Raw genomic sequence first — 21738 nt, 5'->3', positions numbered from 1 at the left:
GCTATCTATAACGATCCAGAGTATATATACTTTGTGGAATAGCAAATGAAAAATGTAGAAATTAAGAACGGAATGACAAATTTATACCCTTGCCACTCATGGTGAAGGGCATAAAAACAATATCAAAATATTATGACCTGAAAAGAAATGTATACTGAAATCCAAATAGGTTTCATCAAAATCTGCTACAAATAAAAAGATTTGTAGATGAATTTCGTTTTATTATCATGATGAATTACAAATATTAAAATATTTTTTTTTTAATTTGTCGTTGCTCGATTTGGATCAACTCGAAAACCACTTCCTTAACTTAAATAAATATCTTGAAAATCTGTCCTTTTTCATCAATTTATCCAACCACCCTTCATAAACAATTAATATAACGCAAATAGTAACTAACACAGACTTTCTACTTTCCACAGTTAAACATACATTTTCAATTAAATTCATAAACAAATCATTCATGCAAAATATCAACTGTTTTTTTCTGCTCTGCTCCAAAAACACAGGCAAACCATATTATCCCCACCCCAACCCCTTGATACAGGGACACATGGACCAAAGAAAAAAGAAACAAAAATATAAATACAAAAGAGAAACTTCATTTAACGAACTAAATGCAAAACAAATCTTGGCCAAGATGATGGATACAGAAATATATCTATCTAAGGGTTACCTCGTTGTTGTTATTGGTAATGTGTTGTTGTTGTTGTTATTGTTGCTGATTAATTTTCTAACACAACTTGATTTGTATATTATTTCATCATCTATTTTCCGTAGGTATTTACTTTTATTTATTTCTCTTATTTTTTTTCCTATTTACATTTACATTTTAGTTTTTCTTGTTGTCGCTGGAATTTCCTAAAAGCGACTAACAAAAATGTCTGTTTTTGGCAAATAATCAGGGAAACAAAGTAAAAATAAAAACTACTATTTTTACGTTGAAAATGTTTATTATTAAAGGGAGCAGACAGAGGTTTAAAGGAATGAAATTGATAGACAATAAAGTTTGGTATGAAATATCTATACTCATATACAAAGTTTCTAACAAGATATAAAAACCAAAAATCGTTTGGATACTATAGGGCACTTGGATATGTGTTGGAAAACGTTTTTAGATGTAAACTAGATGTTAATGACCTGGATTATCAGTGTGTGGGTTGCGGGTTCAATTCCCACCAAAGACTCTTAATGTTAACTTTATTCCTTTAGATATCTGCTTCTAGAGAGGGCAAGTCGTTGTCTAGGTTTCACTATAATTTTCAATGGTATTGTTGTTGGTGTTGTTGTTTTTATCATTACCGTTACTGTTATTGTTGTTGCTGTTGCTTATCATTTGTTTACCACTCTTAGTTTAGCAGTTGTAGCAACATCATTATTCGTATAAACAGTACAACCAAGTGAATGTATGAATGTGTTGTGTACTTACAGACAAGTTTAATCAGTATCATGGTGTGCAGGAGTTTTAGAAATAGACAACAACAGCAAATCCAAAAAAAAAGAAAATAAAAGGATGCTAAAGGACATTGCTTTATATACATATGTATGTCTGTATATACATACATACATATGTATGCATATATGCTTAAATAAATATGTCCTGTATTTGGTTTATCAAAGTTATTCACCCGTTTTGGAAGGGTATTGAAATTAGTTTGATTGCAAATGTCATTGAAATGTATAAAATAGTTAAGAGAGACACAAAACAAATTTACAACAACAGAAACTAGATTTACGTACGTTGTTGTTGTTATAGTTTTCATTGTTGTTGATATTGGTTGCATGTGGTGGGTGTTAGTTGCAAATTCAAATTTACTCTTAATGGGGACTGTCACACACAATGTAAAATGAACATAAATTACTCAAAGTATATTTGATTACTTCAATATTAGGGTAAGAAAATGTAGTTTTTTGATAGTTATAAAGCAAAGTGCTTGAATTAGAAAACATTTTTCGCCATAAATAAGTTTGTCAAATGTACTGTGTACCAGTTTGTTGGTTAATCAGAAAGAGCTTTTTATATCAGTAGTTTAGACTATAAATCAGGCCAAATGTTTGATATACATAAAGTCTATAAAAATGAATATAAATTAAAAAAATTACCATAACATAAAATTTATTGATTTTAGTTCAAAATTTTAAAACAGGTTAACAGAATGATTAAAATCGGGTAAATCAATTAACCGAAAATCAGCAACGCACAGTGGTATAGAAAAAAGAGGGAAATAAATCTATAACTTCTTAGACTGATTTGAATGAAATTTAAAATGCGTAAGGAAGAAGTGCTGTTGAGTTTAAGTTATGAATTCGATAGGGGATTTTGTCAATTTTTCAAAAATACATATAACATTTGACAGTAAAAAATTCATGGTAAACTTTTTTATAAAATATGACAAAAAATGCTTTTTTATTGAATTTTTGCAAAGATACAAATTTTTCAAATTGAAATTCAATTTTTATTTATGAATATTTTGTAATGAAATTTAACAGTTATATAGATTTTTCCAATCAAAGTGGAAAAAAAATTAAATTTGTTATCAGGAATCCCACAATTAACAAAAAAAGTGTTGAAAAATCCCAAAAAATGGGACTTTTTAGTTTTTTGGCTATAATATCCATGCCAGTATAGGGGTAATCGTAACCCTTTACAAAATAATTAAGAACATATTTGGCCAACTAAAATAGGATACTGTATTTTGATATCGACTATGAGATTTGAAAATTTTTGCCCTAAAGTTGAATTTTACATAAAAAAATGCGTTTTTTGGATGAAGCTGGTACCCTCAGTATCAACAATTTTCAAATTAAATTTTATTTAAAATATTTAGTGTTTAGTTAGATTTTCTAAAAGTATAAATTTCTAATACACCTTTTTATAATTTTTTAGATAACTTTACAAAAAAAAAATTACGTTTTTTTTCTCAAAAATTAGCGAAAAATCGCCTTTTTAAAAATTTTTAAACTCAAATGCATATAAGGTTGGAGTCAGTCACGATTTTTAAACAATCGTTTTTTGGTCTGACATCTACATTTGTTGTTAGTCCAAAAATGAAGAAAATCGGTGAAAAATACTAGGGTAGGTTAAAAATGTTGAAAATTAAATTTTCAAATGCGAATATCTCCTAAGTTATAAGAGATAATTGAGTTTTTTGTAGTACTCGACGAAGAGATTATATATGTATAAGTTTTTTGAAATCAGAACACAGGCGAAGAAATAGGATTGTTTTAAAAATTTAATATACTCGAGGAGTCCTACTGTGGGGACTCCAGGCCGCACCAGGGGTCTCTTCTTATTTGCGCATGTCAAATTTCATTCAAATCGGACTAAGGATTTAGAAGTTACAGATTTATTTCCCTCTTTTTTTCTATACCACCGTGCAACGGTTCACAAAAAAGAGAAATTTCGGCTTAAATTTCGGTTATAAACCGGTTAACTGGTTTATAACATTAGTCAATTGTCTCAGAAATGATCATCTCAGGTGTTAGAAACCTTGGCTTTCGCATTGTAATTTTATACCAACATGTGTATAATTAAACACTTTGGTTACCTTAATGATGACAACAAATTTGTATTTGTATATTTATGCCAATTATATTTATTATCAGTTTAACTTAACAATAACTATAGACATTAAAACTAACACACAAACAAAGAAAATACTAAATTTTTTTTACACTACAATCTCCCCTAGTCCATTGCTCCAGACGGTATTTATACCGATTTGACCTTTACTAGGGATGGACAGAGAAAACAGAAAGAAAATTACTAACATTTGTCAATGATTATAAGCAATATAAAAAAGCAATCTTAAAGTCTCAGTATGGAAATTTATATACAAAACATAGAAAAAACACAACCAAACACCCACCCACCCACAAAAACAATCAACCACATGTATGAAAAAACATTCAACTAAACTACAAAATAAACATAAACGCAGCCATTGAACTAAAAATTAACACAAACACTCTCATACTCCTTTCTTCTACTGAAAATGTGTATGTTTGTGTGTAAATCCACACATACACAAATGCTTACGAAGTAACTATATAACGACAAGTCCTTTTAATAAATGAGTAAAAGGAATAAAAAGTAATTATAACAACATTGTACGAAGGAATACACATTCACATTCACACTCATACATACTTGGACTAATATACAATACGATTGTGTTGGCATGAAGGCAGTGGATGAAGAAGATTAGTTCGAAGAGGGAGTTAGTAAAGTGAATTGGAACGGGCGGGAAGTAAAGGCCATGAATGGTAACAAGGTGCTGCTGTAAATGAGAATAATGATTATAATTGTCATGCTAATGTTGTTTTTCAAAATACCAAAAACAAAAAGCAACTGATGAAGTTTTATTGTGGGTTGTTTGGAATTTTATTTATCCTACATTTTATTTACATATCTTTGGTTTAGGAAGTAAAATTGCCAAGTCCACTTTTTATGAAAAGTGAGATTATAATAAAAAAAACTACTGTATAAATAATAAGTAAGAGAGCTATGTATGTTCGACTGTGCCGAACCTTTTATATCCTTCACCAAATTATACTTTAAAATAAAAAACAAAATCTAAAAAAAAATTGTGTTTCAATATTTTTTTAAAATTAAAAAAAAAATTTTTTTTTTTTTAATATTAATGATTTATTAATCCAGATATAAATCAAAAATATTGCAAAAATCTAGGTTGTCCCGGATTTTCTTTATATCTCTGCCATGGGCCGATTTTCTAGATTTTAAATAGCAACCGAGCCGGACGAATTCCCGATATACTGATGTAACAATCATCTTTGTAAGTTTTTTGGGGCTACATAAAGTTCATTTCAACATACAGACGGACATGGCTATATCGACTTTGCTATCTATAACGATCCAGAATATGTACTTTGTGGGATAGCAAATGAAAAATGTATAAATTCAAACGGAATGACAAACTTCACCAATCATGGTGAAGGGTATAAAAAAGAGGGAAATAAATATGTTACTTCTAAACGGTTAGTCCGGTTTGAATGAAATTTCTCATGACTAAAAATAAAGTGTTGTCGAGTTTCGAGAGGGGCGCGAACAGAGGTCTCCAAAGTAGGTTATGTTAAATTTGTAAAGCGATCCTATTTCTTCGTTTGTGTTTCGGGTGGCCCGATAGACCAGTCGGTCTATTTCGCAGTTTGTTTAAAAAAAAAATGCATGTATCTCCTCGTCGAACACTACAAAAATTATCTCTTATAGCTTAGCAAGGAGAATTTCGCCTTTGAATATTAAAATTTCAACATTTTTACCCACCCTACTCCAGTTTTTTAATAACAGTGGTTCCAAATATTTCCCGTTTTGCTCTATTTTTAAAGGTCTAACCAAAGACTATATTTATAGTCTTTGGTCTAACAACAAACGTCCAGAGTTATATACTTTTGAAATAAAAAAGTTTAAAGAAAGAATTTTTTTTCTTTTTAAATTATCTTAAAAATTTCTAAGAAGATATATAAATAATTTATACTTTTTGAAAAGCTAACATTACATTACATATTCTAAATGAAAAGAAATTGAAAATTGATGATACCAAGGGGACCTAGTCCCTCCAAAAGACGAATATTTTTTATGTAAAATTTAACGTTAGGGAAAAAATTCTCAAATCTCGTAGTTGATATCATAATATTGCAACCCATTTTAGATGGCTAAATATGTTCTTAATTAATTTGTAAAGAGTTCCGATAACACCGATACTGATATGGATATTATAGCCAAAAAAACTAAAAAGTTCCATTTTTGGGATTTTTCAAAATTTTTTGGGAATTTTGGGATTCTTGATAACAAATTTCAAAATTTGTTTTTCTTTTTCCATTTTGAATAGAAAAATCTATATGACAGTTAAATTTCATTAAAAAATATTCATTAATATAAATTGTATTATTAGTTGCTCCCAGTGTGCAACTAAGCGTACAAATAGAAATGTAGCTAAACAAAATCGACTTGCCATATCTCTCAACATTAGTTGGGCCAGTTTGGTGAGCATTTTGCTCAAAAATCTCAAATAAATTATTCGATTACTAGGTCCTTTGATCATCTTGGTAATTGCCATCTAGTTTGGCCCTTAGAGAATATCCAATTGCATTTCGAATTGTTTCGAAAAATCATATATTTTAATAGGACGCATTTTCATCTTCGCTGCTAAGATCGCACATATGTATCTTTACACAGAGACTTTAAGATTGGTGTTGATTTTGAAGAGGTGGAAATATAAATTTATTTTTTTGCGAAAATGCTAATGAAAATGTCATTTCAATAAAGCCGAAATAAGAATCTTGATTAACAAAACACAGCCTTTTTGTGTGTTGAAATTATAGATATGAATGAAATTGAGCGATCTTCAGCACACCATGTCAATCAAATGATCTTTTGCGCGCTGCTATCTCTCGTCCTGGCAATAACAATTGGCGGTCTGGTAGCTGTGATTTGACTCCGTTATATACAGTTCAATTCTTGACGGAGGTCAGATTTATCTCGATCAACAAATTACTTTAGATAATTTGTAGTTATATTTGAATTCCAAAATAAATACTCAAATTTACTTTTTAAAAAGCTTTTATTAATCTTCATTTGATTCTTTTATATTTCTGTTGAGATTTAACAATAATTTTTCAATTTAATTCCTTCAATTCAGCAATTAAGTTGGTCATAATTGAAGCCAGTTAAGAAAACAAAAATTAGTAAAAATATATTATTAAAAATAGAAACCTTCACACAGCCACCTTCAATTACATTAATTATAATTATAAAGCAAATACAGTAAAACTAAAAAAAATTCTTCATGAAAAAAAAACGAAAATACAGCTAAGGACCATAATTCATATAAGTATAGCAAAACATTAAGGGGATATGAAGGGGGCTTTTGGTTATTATAAATAAACTTACATATATAGGTATCTACCCCATACATGCAATACTTATGCAAAAATTAAAAAGAGACAAAAACTACTAAGAAAATACTCTGCTGGCTGGCTGGCCCCCCATAACTCCTACAATAAAAACATTTTTATATGAAATGTGTGTGTTTGTGTGCATAATGCATATAATATGCATTTACATTATATACAACAAAGAAGAGGCGAAATAAATGTTATAGGGAAAATATACATACGACGATATGAACATGTTTTTCATGATATTTTTTTTATTTACTTTTGTTTCCTGCATAAAATGCTTTTTATGCATAAAAGCCACACCCATTAAAGCAATAAAAATAAGCGATTTAAAAAAAAATCGCTAGAAAATGCGCATTGCAATTGCGAATATGAAAAAGGAAACACAAACACACACATGCCATACTAATGCGATATGTATGCTAATAAAAGCACAACGACAAATGCATACACTACTTAGCAGGGATGGAGAATGTTGTACTTTTGAACTTTTTAAAAACTGTCGTTCTCAATGAAATATTTATAAATTATGGTTAGGAACTAGTGTTCCTAATTTCTAGGACTTTTTATCTCTATTGTCATACTTGTAAAAAAAATTGGTATAAAATCAATAAATTTTATTGTTTAATTAAAAAACTTATGAATAGTTAGTTTCGAAAGAGAAAATTTTCAAATCAGATTGTATATAATCAAATTTAAATTTTAATGTTATAATAATAACTTACTATCTGTTGCTAGAACCGAAAATATCTATATATTGCAATCATTCAATTAGCAACTAATTTTTTCATCACAACGAATGTGAATATTGTAACTTTAAAAAGAAAATTTATAAAAAATTTCCCGAAAATTTAAAAAAAAAGTATTATCTACAAAATTTAGTTTTTTTCTTGTTTTTGAAAAAATATACAAATCTGTATTTTGAACAAAAAATTATAAATTATTTTTTAAGAAAATATTGTTTACATATTTCTGATAAGAGCGCCTAAAATAGGAAATATAAAAACTGCTAACTATAAGGGACTTAAAAGCCACCAACACACTTATTTTAAAATGTTTATAAATGGATTTGGCAAAAATCACGGTTTGCGTTTATATAAACCAGGAGAAAAAATATAGTTGTACATGTAAGATTGTAGAATATAAATATATGTTTATGGGAATCATGTTCATGATGAATCATTATATGTTGTTCTCAGGTTATGATAACTATAAACAGTGAACAATCCTTCATTATAAAAATGGTTGTCATGTACTTTTTTGGTTATAACTTGGTTATTTTTGACAGTAAAAGTTAAAAATTTTGTACACATATGTAATATGATGTAAATCAATAATAAAATCAATTTCGATTTTTTTGATGATACGTTGTTTTGCATTTTAGGTGACGATATACTGATTGTAATATATCATATATATGTGAATCGTAACTTTAACATATTATGGTTACCGCAATTACAATCAAGTTTTTAACATTTCTTATTACTTTGATTGCAAATGAACAATACGTTCAGCAGAAACACATAAGCATATAATATTTTATGGTGCGTATTGCAACTGCATATAGCTTGTTGTACCAAGAACTTATTGGGAAATTTTGTCTGCTTTTGGGTCATACACTTTTCTTCAACAAAATATTCCGTGTCAAAATATTGACACGGAAGCTGCGAAAAATTTGCCAGAACATACGTTTCTTCATCCAATTAGCAGCAAGGATATTTTTATAAAACTTGACTTCAATATCCTGGCTCTGTCTTTGGCTTCTAAATTATTAGCAGCGTTCCTGTCAGGAATTTGTCCAGCCTCGTACCAAATAGTCCGAGCACTGCGCTAACCGGGCTGCTTTCCTACCGGGTGTTTTGGTAGTTCTTTTGAAAATGCTTTCTATTTTGTTGGCTTTAGAAACATCATGTGAACCATTCTACATGCACCAGGTTTTCTATCAACGGACAAGTTCTCCAGATACTTTTTAATAACATTGGAAACAGTTTGTCGGCAGACCTTTGATTATTTGGCCAACGTTGTGTAGGATCAAGTTGGGTTTTGTTGAAAATATTTAATAATTTTAGCACGCACTTAATTCTTGTCACCCAAATGAACATAATTGACATTTAACATAATAACTGACATACTTTTCATACTTGGGTTAAAAGTTTTAAAGAATAACGTTTGTTAAGGTTTTTTCGATTGATTTAATGGATGTGAATTTCAAATAAAAATCATTGAAACGTTCAAAATAATGAGTGCTGGCTTGACAAGGTTCTGAAGGTTTCAATTCCAAACATAAATCATAATACTCAACGCCAAATTAGAACAAGTACTGACTATATCAATGCTTTCTAATTGTGGAACTGGAATTGGGTTATTGGACCTTATTCACAATACAGTTTTTGATTTTATCAAAGTTTTATAAAATTAATTTGTATTTAATTAATGTTATTATTCTTTATTTTATTTAATTTGTATTTTTATTATGAATTGTTTATCTAATTTCAAAGGCACTTTACCGCTGCGTAAGTTTTTAGTGCATATTTTTCTGATTCATGATTTACAATTAAAAATGTTAATATAAGAAATTTATAAGAAAATGAAAGTCTATAGTACTGCATAATGGGATCTTAATGTCCTTAAAATATTAATAAAATATATCATCTAAGAGAGTGGTTGGTAATCCCGCGCCGAACATGATCAGTTATTTACATGTAATAAATAAATAACATGTAAATAAGCCAACAAATCACAGTCAATAGCTGGTCACACTACAACAGAGAAAGAACATTAATAAAGTTGATTATTGTTTCCACAAATATTAAACTTTTTGATTTTGAGTTTTGTGAATGCACTACTCAGTACTAGAGATGAGCGATATTTCCATACCTGTGATTTAATCACTGTGATTGAAAAATCACTGGTATCAACAGTTACTGAATATTGCAAGTAACAGGTACATTTAAGTCGTTCTTTTATACTTTTCAACATTCACTGGTAACGTTTTAGAAAAATCTCTGGAACAACTGTAGTAACAGGTACTTTTAATATCGTTCTTTTACATTTTTCAACATACTGTTAAATGTCGTTCTTTTATATTATTCAACATTCACTGGTAACGCTTTAAAAAAAAATCACTGCTAACAAATGGAGAAAGTAACAGGTACATATTTTAATGTCGTTCTTTTACGTATTTCAACAAACTGTTAAATGTCGTTCTTTATATTTTTCAACATTCACTGGAAACAACAGTTAGAGCATATTTTTAGGCGCATAATTTTATATATCTCCAATGCAGTGTATCAAATAAAATGTTAAGTAACATATCAGTTAGTTAGCTTAATTTTGTTATTTTCCTATGTTTTTGGTTAACATAAGAACATATTTAAGAATGAAAATAATACATAATAATGATTCTTCTTAACATAATTATTATTTTGCTTAACATAAACCAAATGTGATCGCAGTCACTGTGTAAAAGAACAGTGATTTATAAATCACGTTCACTGAGAACGACGTTCTTCAAAAATCACGGGATCGCTCATCTCTACTCAGTACATACGGAGAGGTAGAATGTCGTAGGGTATTGAACTTTGATAACAACTATCTGTTCAGTTAAATAACTAGGAAAAATGAAAAAAATCATGTATTTCTCCCCCGAGAACACGAACGGAAGAGTTGTTGCAGGAAAATAAGATACTTTTGTTGATTGGTCATATACAAGATCCTACATGAAATGTATCAATATTTAACGCAATCTTAAGCCCGAAAGCTTTTAAAAAAATAATTCAAAACAGTTTATTGAAAATAATTTGATTTCAATAATTCCCTATAGACACCTGAAGTCAATGAATTTGTTTTAGACATTTAAATATTCGTCAATTATAGTCTCTAGCATTTATTTCAATGGGTTGGTTGACTCGTTGCTTTAAGTTACAACTTTATTATGATTTAGCTATAAATATCTCAGTAATTTGTGTTTAAAATTTTATATATATTGAAAAATGCATTTTGTATGTTTAAAATATTATAACCAAGAAGTTTGAAACAAATTTTCTAATTTACTCAATTAAATAAAAAATTTATGTAGAAATCTATTTTTTATTCGATAATCGATTTCAGTTCATTTGCATAACATTCGTCAATTCATTCATCATTTCAAAATTCCATTCCTGATGCATACACTTGGACATACACATGCACAATTGGAAATATGGTAATTTTATACAATAACAAAACAACTAGCAACAACAACAACAAGGATATAAGTACTCACAGAAAAAACACGACCCTTTTGCAGACTGTGAGAGCAAATATGTAAAAGAGCAAGAGTAAGAAAACTGTAAAATACAGTTTCTTTGAAAGGAAAATTTAAATTCAAACAAAAGAAAATGGATTCTGTTTAATGATAAAGAGGGGTAAAGGGAAAGAAAATTCTGATTAGAATTCATTTATTTGCATTGAAATGTGGAAGATATTCATACAACTAACGTGGAAACCAGGAAATTAGGGGTAAATTCATGAAATATTTTGTATGCTCTGCACAGAATTCTAAGCGCATGTGTATGCAAGAGGGTTTTACAGAAAAGGGGAAGAGAGAGTATGCAGGGTGGGTATTTTGTTGTTGTTGGTTTAAATTATGGTCACACTCATAATAACAATGTCATTCTTTATCAATAACAGAACATTTGCAGACACACACACACACAAAATGCAAAAGAATTTAAAACGGAAATGTTATATGATTATGCAGATCTGCTTAGACACACTCACTCACACACACTCATTCTTATACATCTATTTTTGATTTGGTTGAGAGAGAGAGGGGAATGCATATGCAGCCGTGAATTTTGTAAGACTGTATGCACTAAAGTGCTGTAGTTTTGGGGTATTTTCTTAACAAAATTACAAAAAACAAACGGTAAAAGAAATTTTATTTGGTTTGTTGGTGTAGATTTGCTGTAAGAGCCGATGTGTGTGTGAGTGTTTGAGTTTTCTATTGATAGTAAAACCAAAAAGTATTAGAAACTAGCAGAAATTTGAAATTGTGGTTCGAGTAAGATAGTTAAGTTCAAAAACAAGTATGATTCAGTTGCATTTTAACTGTGCACACAGCAAGACATACTTACAAACAAACTAAATAACTTATTTTATATTAAATTAAATTGTTTAACAAAAAACTAAACAAACTAAAGGAATATTTTAATAAAATTTTTAAAAAAACAAATAATTAATATTATTTACAATTAAAAGTGTTATGAAAATTTTTTAATAAAATTTTATACAAAACGAAATAAAATATAAAAAATAAAAGTGTTAACTATAAAATTATAAAAAAAAAACTTTTTTGTAACAAAATGATGGTTGTACAACAACAAATGCTTTGGAATACTCAACAAACGTCTGCCTCGGCAGCACAAAATTCATCGAAAGATGATTCAAGACTATTGGATAACTCATCTCCTCCTTATTTAAAAACGGAAATACTAGATGATAATGAGGAAGAAGAGCTTCATCATCACCAACTTAGTAATAATCACCATCACTATAATCATCATCATATTGCCAATCATGCTACTGATGATGATGATGATGATGAGGAAGTGGTCAATGGTGAGGCTATTCATGATGATGAACATGTACCTGTGGAACAACAAAAACTAACATGTAGGTGTTTTTAATTTATTTGTATATATTTATTAATTTTATGTTGACATTGTTGGAATTTCAAAACTTATTAAGAGTAAATTTCATTAAATTAAGAAAATTTTGAATTCATATTTTTGTTTGTAAAAATTTTGATTAATGTTTGTGATTTGTTTAATTATTTCAAAATTGCAATTGTACCTTTTAAAAAAATGTAAAATTTTTAAATTTTCCGATTTTTTAAAAAAAAAAATTATTTTTGCCGTCGGCAGAATTTTTCAAATACATATTTTTAAAATATAAGGCCTATGCTGAATTACCGCATTTGATATCACGCAAGAAATTTTGTACATTTTGCGACAATCGGTTCTTAATTTTATATATCTTATATTATATTGTTTGCAGTTTTATTTTTTTCTTATATATGTATATCTTAAAACTTTGAATATTTAAAACAATATCAAACATTAGAATTTCCAGTATTTCATTAAAATAATGAATAAATTCATATATCATGAACAAATTGTATACATATATCGAAAACGCGCAAATTTACAATTTTAATTTGTTTCTTAAATCTTGAAATATATCAAACATTAGAATTCCCATTACTTCATTAAAATCATGAACAAATTCATAGGTTTACATCGAAATCATGAATAATGATTTTTGCAAAATCTAAAAAATCACCTGCTTTGTTTATGGCAAATAAAATTTAAGAAATTTTCCCAATTGAACCTATTATCATGACTACACCCACACATTCTTTGTCTTAAGGTAGGATCACACGATTGCCGCAATGCACCAATTATTGGTCCATTTTATACGTCAATCGTGTGATTTCACAACTCATTGGCTCATATGTCAAACCACAACAATATTGTGCTTATTTGGCCCAATCAAATGCAACACTGGTGCGGCAATCATGTGAATGCTTGATAGGCAACATGCACCAATAAAAAAGTTAAAAATACAACAATATTTATTGTGTTCTAGTGCGGCAATCAAAGAAGACAATTAGCGCCAATATTCATTTTTGTAAAAGAAATATTCTTTTTGTGAGCCACTCTTTGACCCACATACATCTTTTAACATTTCTTTATTAATTTTTTTATACGATAATTAAGGCCGACGCAATTTTCTTTTTTTATTTAACAAATAATTTTTTCACAATTAGATTTTTTTACATATATGTAAACAAAACAAAATTTAACATCTAGACAACAGCTGTTTCTCTGAGTTGCCGCAAACTAGAACAATCGTGTGACTGGAATGCGACAATTATTGCCACTATATCGCTTTGCGCCAATTAACGACAATCAAATTTATATAAAATGAGGCAATCATGTGACTGCAGAGAATTTGATTGGGACAATTTCTTTATTGGGCCCCAATTCAGCACAATAAAAATTGTATTAAATTGGTGCATTGCGGCAATCGTGTGATCCTACCTTTACACTGTTGCATACTTCCTGCCGTGTTTGAAATTGGGCTGCTGCCTTCTTCTTAAACTAAAACTTATCGAGTTTCAGCAAAGAGCATTTGCATGATAACCATGCAAATTTGTTTATTCTCTATTTATAAAGAGATGGCCACAATAAGAACTAGATCACAGGCGTCTAGAGTTTAGAAAAAAAAAAGGACCTCATGTTGTTTCTCATGATCATTTATTTTATATTTTTTGTGTTTGAATAGCAAACAACACGATGAATATTCAAATATCAAATTAAAATCAAAAACTGATAACCATTTGCTTACTTTGCACATTTTGCTTTTTTTTTCTTTTTCTGATAATTTTTTATATCAAGCAGTTTATGGAAATTTTTGTTACCTGTTTGAAAAAGGTGTTTCTGATGTCCTTTTTTTCCGCTCTGTGTGTTTAAAAAAAGACAAGCATGAAATTTTTCTCACAAAAAAATCTTTAGTTTTAGATTTTCTTTTTTATTTTCTTTTTAAATAAAGGACATATGTCCTGCTTTGCGTGTGTGTGTGTGAGTTTAAAAAAATGCTTAGAATTTTTAGGTAATTTTGAAGAAAATTTTTAAGATTTTTTTTCTCAAGGCTAAAAATGTTTGGGTTTAAAAGACCACAAAAACATTATTTTTGTAATTACATTTAAATAGTAGGTGTGCATAAGAAATATTTTGCTGGATAATTACTAGGATTAACTTTTAAAAAACTAAGGAAGTTATAAAACCATATAATTTTCTAAGATTTGCAGGTATATTTAGCCAACCAAGAGATATAAAATAAATTTGACTTTTTAACATCTGCAAAGAACTATTTCTATCTTAGCTAAAAACCAAAAAATAAAGGACATGTTTGAAAAAACATTTAGCTTTTCCCTAGATAATTGTAGAAGTCTGTTGTATGTGTAAACCAGCATATAAAGTGTAAGAGATAATCTAAATATTTATGTTTATGTTAAACTTCTTTAGCATATTTTAAGGCGAAAATATGTTGTATTAAGTTAAGGATTTAGGGGGAGTACTAGTTTTACTGTTAAGCTATGAAAATATAATGTTGTGTTTATGGTTTTCTCTATGTCCAAGATGGTTTACTCTCAGGGGAGCTATAAATTTAATAATGGCTGGCTGTTCATACCATTGGTCCTTCTGGCTAAGTAAAAAACAATAAGCCACAAAAAAGCATCAAAAATGCATATCTATATATACGAGTTTTTTTATGAATATCTTTTGAAAACAATTTACATATGTATAAAACTACGTGATTTTTTTATAATTCTAATAATTAATTGTTTTTTCCAATTTTCTCTTTTTCTTTGTAGATCTGAGACACATGTCAAAATCACCTTCACCCATACGCTCATTATCAGGTGTGTATTTGTTTAAATTTAGTTTTTTTTTTTGCTTCTCTTTTCTCTCCTTTTCTATGATACCAAGACAATTAGTTAATATTGATTTCATGTGTTTGATAATCCTTAAATTTATCAATTTTCAACGGTACTTTTTTTTTTAAAAAAATCCTAGGAAATCAGTTGACAATCTAGAAGCGTGTAACAAATGTCTAATTTTTTTTAACAGAAAAAGACACGTGACTAAAATTTCTTTAACTGTTAATATTAGAATTGTGTAATAACTACCCCTTTTTTGTTAAGACTCTTAAAGAGGCCCAGCTCGGCTCCTATAACAAAATCAAAAAAGGGTGTCTTGTCTTTTTGTTTTATTCAATAAAGATAAATTTACACAATTTAGGGGTCTTTAATCTTGAGTTTTGCTGATTTTTAATAAAATCCTTTACGTGTGCCTAAAGTGGCATCTTCTTTAATGGCGGATTAATAAAGCAGATTTTATTATCTCATTTTTAAGCGTGCCTTAAGTAAGGCCATTTTCATTTTAACTAAAACTTTATAACAAATTTGTTTTATTCGAAATTTCATATAGGTACATTTCATTTCCACTCAATTAATTTTATGTATAAATATCGATATCTGACCATAATAAATTAAAAGTTATTTTCCATAAGCAGCAGATGATCAAACACAAAGAAACACTAAACAATTGACCCCTTTGTACTGAAACAAGTAACACATGACCCTAAAAACTGACCCACACAGAAATCTGTTTCAAACAAAACAAATGCAAAAATCTTTACAACAATTTGTCACATTCAAAACAATAAATTATTACACAGAAAATTCTATAAAAATTTCATTGAAAAATCTTTTCAAACACCCCCCAAAATAAAAGAGAAGAGTAACAAAACCACCCTAATTTACATGCAAACATTTCAAACAATTTAAATAAAACACCTTGTTTAGGTTTTCAAATAAAAATAAATTTAAATACTTGTCAGCCAAAAAAAAAAACAACCATACTTAAGTGTCATAACAAGGTTACAACCCCTAAAAACTGGCTACACTATTAGACAAATATTCAAAATTCAACAAAACTGTTTGGGTATGTTAATAATATGTAGTAAAAGGTTATGTAAATTATACGCCATTTAAATGATAATGACACTTACCTTTATTCTCTGTCTCTGTCTCTCACTCTTTATACAAATTCGCTGTTAAATATTATGACAACAATTAATTTCATTGAAAACTTGTGAGGTTATGTTAGACAATTAAAATCCTTTTAATAAAGCGATAAAAAAAATAACAAGCGGTTAAACACAAGCACCCTTTTTATTTGTTATTATATGCAAAATTATTTAAATACGGGGTTAAATTACTCTGACACACACTTTTTTGTTTGTGATTAATCCTGTCTAATTTAAATGTTAAACCACCCTGTTGAGTGTTAGTAAAAAACGCAACAATTGTTTTGACTTTTTTTGCTAATGCCCGATAAAAAGGTGCTTGCTTCCATAATATTTAAATTATATGCTAAATCATATGCTGTTATCTGAGTTAAATTATAGGCCTCTTAATAAAAAAAGGGTTGTGGGTTTTTTTTTATTGAGTACCTTTTTTTGGTTAAACAGGGGTTTCCCTTCTTTTGTATGGTAATTGACTGAGATTGCATGTTTTAAAAGTGTGCTTTGTTTGTTTGTTTATTTAAATATTGTGAGAACAATAAAAAACAAGCAAATTGATTGATTTTGAAATAAAAGGGTTTTAAGTGATCATTATTTAATCATTATGTAAATAAAGATCATTAAAAGAGAGACGCAAATAAATGAGCAACAGGTTTGTCTAAAGATAAAATTAAAATTTAGCATGTTTGGAAAAAAATGCTTAGAGAAAGAATTATTTGATATTTCGTCAGCTAAAAAATAACTGTACTTCAGAGTAATGCAGGCGGTATATAGTAGTCATTGAAAAGTATTATTATTCAGTTATAACAAGTATTTTCCATGTAATTGCTTTTCCTGAAATCTTTTTTAATTTTTAACGCAGTTTATAAAAAAAAATTGTAATAAATGAACATCTGCCTAAATTTACCGAAAATTTTGTTAAAAAATTTATAGGACAGCTAAAACAATAAAAAACAAATACTCCCTCCCTCAATTACACAATAAGCCAACCAAAAATCTGACTCCGATTACATGGAATAAAAAAAAACAAAAGAAAATTTGTATAAAAAATTACAAAACAATAGACTAGAAAATAATAAAAAAAAAATATAGAAAAAAATAAAATAAAAAAACGGAAATGTCATAAATTATGAAAAATAAGAAGAATTACATGACAGTTATAAAATTGAACAAGAGAATTACATGGAAAAAATACATATATGACAAGATCACTCAAAAGTTTGTAAAGAAAAATCAAGTTACTCTCTTGCTGTTTGTAATATGTTAAGCATTATTAAATTTGAAAAAAGCTTTACTACCTTTTTCTCTTATTAAACTGTAAAATGTACTATGTATTTCCTCATATTCAAGTGTATTTTAAATCTGAAATCCTTTCATTCATCATCACTGAAAATCATACAAAGATATACTATTTTAAACACTACATATTTTACAATTAGACACATGAAATTGTCAATAAATATTGAAAATCAAAAAAATCAAACATTTTGAAATACAGCTGCTCTTTGCACAATGCCTATAAACAGCAACTACACACAACAATATCACCTGGACATCACTATCACAGTGTTTTACTGTGGCTGTCTGTACCACTCTCTCATGCTGAACACAAATAGTTTTTAGAGTAAATAAAACATGTGGCTTGCAGCATGTAGCACATTAGTGGTGCATCTAATAGACAATAAACCTTAGGAGGTGTAAAATAAAAGTAAAACAAAAAAGTCTTACTCTTTCTCTCTCTCTCTGTGTACTTGTAAATTTAATGATTTATTTCTTTTGATTAAGACTGTAATTTGAGCCCTTGAAAGGATTTTGAAAAACCTTTTTTAACACTTCTTCTTAAGAATATCTTAGAATAATGAAACCTAAATAATAATGTTACTCCTGGTTTGACTTCTTGTTAAAATTAAAAGTTTTTAAACATTGTTTGTATTCATTGCATTGTCCTGGAACCTGCCCTTTGCAATATTACATGGAATTATTTTTTTATTCACATAAATCTAAAAATATATGTTTGCATTCTTTTATTCTTTATAATAAATATGTATGCTCGAAACTGCATGATATGCTTTGATTTATCTTTTTAAATATGGTGGCAAATTAAACATTTGTTATTGTGTTTCTCAACTCCCCTTTTTGGAATATCTGAATGGCTCTGGGGTGTTTTCTATTTTTGTTCTATTCGATCTATGGCCAATTTATATGAGAAAATCACCCTTTTAATGAAAATAGCAAGTTTTTGAGTTTTCGAAACCATGTTTAAATTGTAAAGTATTGTAGTTTTTACCAAATGTTTTGCATTGTTTTTAATCCTTCAAATACAAGGGTTGCATTTCAATCACTTTCAATTCAGACAGTCGACATTCAAAAAGGGTGAGATTTTAAATTTGTTTCCTGATTTTTCATGATTTGTATCAAATGTAACGAATTTTACTAATTTTAACATGTAGAATACACCAGGTTTGAAACATGACATTTTAGATTTATGGAATTATTTGCAAATGAAATCTTTTAATACGATTATTTTTAGCGAGTGCACTGTACTTTTGAACACTTGGCCACTTTCATTCTCTATTCTTTATTATTTATATTTCCTTTTCCTTCAATTTACTAATAATTTCTATTTATTTTTCTTCCATTTCAGGCTTTTCTTCTTACCACGAGCCACAAGATGATCTTGAGAAATATCACACTCCCTCACCCACCAATTTGAGCAACAAACGCTCTCGTGAATTGGATTCTGAAATGGAAAATGAAGTTCTTAATTTAGCCCGCCATACACCCAAACGTTTGGCTAGATCTCCTTCACCAATCACTGAGAAATCTCCCAGCTTTGAAACTGAAAATTCCTTAAACCCCAATTCCACTAATCTAATGGCAGCTTTGCAAAATCCTTTGACACCTTTGCTGCTACAAAACCAATTGGGTTTGGCTGCTGCGGCTACATCTTTGCAGCCTGAAGAAATGCAACAGGCCTTCCAATTGCAGCTGCAAGGCTATATGGAAATGATGCGTCAAATGTCTCCGGAAACTTTCCAAAATCCTGCAGCTGCTCAATTTCTATTGCAGAATTCCCTACAAGCTATGCTGCAGTTGCAGGCTTTGCAGCAAATGAAACAACAGCAGCAGCAACAACAAGCTCAAGAGGAAGTTTTACGTGTTAAGAGTCCCATACATGAATTGAACAACTATTCGACTCCTCTCCACAAATCACCCTTAAGAAGTCCCTCTTTGAGTCCAGTTTCCAGACATGGCAGTGCCCGTTTACAGACGCCCAATGGTTCTATGCAAACACCAGCCACTTCCAACCAACAAACCACTCCACCAAATTCTGCTAATTTACCCATGAGTCTTAGCAGTGCCGCCATGACTCCAAACACTCCCGGCATGCCACCAGCTTTTCCCTCCAACTCTCTTTCTCAAGCAGCAATGACTTACTCCAGCACTCCCCAAAACTGTAAGGGCGCTGGTGCTAGTACTCTCTCTATGACAGCACGCACTCTAGATCAATCACCCGAGGAAACCACCGATTTAGAAGAACTCGAACAGTTTGCCAAGACATTCAAGCAAAGACGCATTAAATTGGGTTTCACTCAAGGAGATGTGGGTCTAGCCATGGGCAAATTATATGGCAATGACTTCTCACAAACCACCATATCGCGTTTTGAGGCCTTGAACTTGAGTTTCAAGAATATGTGCAAATTGAAGCCTTTGCTACAAAAATGGCTGGAAGATGCTGACAACACTGTGTCGAAACCAGGTGGAATTTTCAACCTCACCGCCATGACTTCTTCCGCCCTTACCACTCCCGAAAATATTATGGGTAGACGCCGTAAGAAGCGTACATCGATTGAAACCAATGTCAGAACTACCTTGGAAAGAGCTTTCAATATTAACTGCAAGCCCACATCAGAGGAAATTAATCAACTGTCCGAAAAATTAAACATGGATAAGGAAGTGGTGAGAGTTTGGTTCTGCAACAGAAGACAAAAGGAGAAGAGAACTAATCCTTCCCTAGATCTTGACAGTCCCACTGGCACTCCTCTAAGCAGTCATGCTTTCGGTTATCCTCCTCAGTCGCTTAATCTTACCTCTGGTCTTGAAGGTTCCTCTTTGTGTGGCAGCTCTATTAGTTCTCTCTCCCCTCATTACAACGGCAAGCAGGAATGATGTTGGTACACCACCGAAGACTATCACAACGGTTACATAGATAACGTGGACTTAACATATCGTTCAGGGACACAATTGACAGCCGCTAAGCTAGATGCCTTAACGTCTATACCCGCCGGCGGCTTTCAAGGTCCCTTTACCAGCTCCTTTTCGCAGGAACTCAACTCAGTTACATCCTCATGGCATACCCAAGCTCAGGATCATGATCTTCAACATCTGCATCAATCGCCTCAAATGATGAGTTTTAACTCGCCTTGGTCTTCGCAGACCTATTAAATCTTTAAAAGCAACCAAAAAAAACGAAACGGCCAAATTGTATATTAGTTACGAATAAATCCAACAACACTGACTCAACAATGGCAACATTCCATTTCAGTATTCATATCATGTATTGTGTATCAGATACTAAATTAACAAAAAAAACAAAACACCTTTAGTTTGTTTAATATTACTTAGACAAGAAAAAAACACACACTTCCATTATAAATCCTTATTAATATATATATATGTATTATAATAAGTATTAACGAATTTATTTAAGCCAACCAACCTATTGAAATTTTGTAAATATCATTAGATTTTAAGTGAAAACAAGAAAAGAGCATTTACCTATAGTTCCTAAAATCAACCACCCAACTCACTCACTCTCTCACCCTCTATCTCTAGTTTTCATCACTCATATGCTGAAGAGACAAGTATACTAAAAAATTATTTATTAGAAACAAAGCAAAACAATTCATAGATATTAATAAATTTATGAATTTATGTATAACAAACAAACAAACTATACGAATTACTAAAACAACTTATGTACATTTTATGTTATCATGTGTATAAAAATAATTTATTATTTAAGTCAAATACCTACTATATATTATTAATAAATGAAAGAAATTATAAAAAATTTAAAATTTACACGTTTTTTTTATTTCCAAAACTAATTTTGAAACATTCCTACAATCAATGAATGCCCAGTTACAACCATTACAATATTGTGAGAACTAAAAAAGAAAT

At 29.6% G+C, this 21738-nt stretch overlaps 1 protein-coding gene across 1 annotated transcript in view; it reads left to right on the top strand.

Annotated features, from left to right (window-relative positions):
* The window catches only part of pdm2 (POU domain protein 2), a 29679-nt gene extending 8655 nt beyond the window's left edge, over nt 1–21024 (top strand). The window contains exons 2-3 of the mRNA XM_065500743.1: nt 15341–15388; nt 19199–21024. Of these exons, the coding sequence (XP_065356815.1) occupies nt 15341–15388; nt 19199–20724 (1574 nt within the window). The 3' untranslated portion in view covers nt 20725–21024. The remainder of the gene's footprint in view (nt 1–15340; nt 15389–19198) is intronic.
* Nucleotides 21025–21738: the final 714 nt, after the last annotated feature.

The sequence above is a fragment of the Calliphora vicina genome, chromosome 2 (assembly GCF_958450345.1).
Source record: "Calliphora vicina chromosome 2, idCalVici1.1, whole genome shotgun sequence".
NCBI lineage: Eukaryota > Metazoa > Arthropoda > Insecta > Diptera > Calliphoridae > Calliphora > Calliphora vicina.
This window is presented reverse-complemented; position numbering and strand designations above follow the sequence as displayed.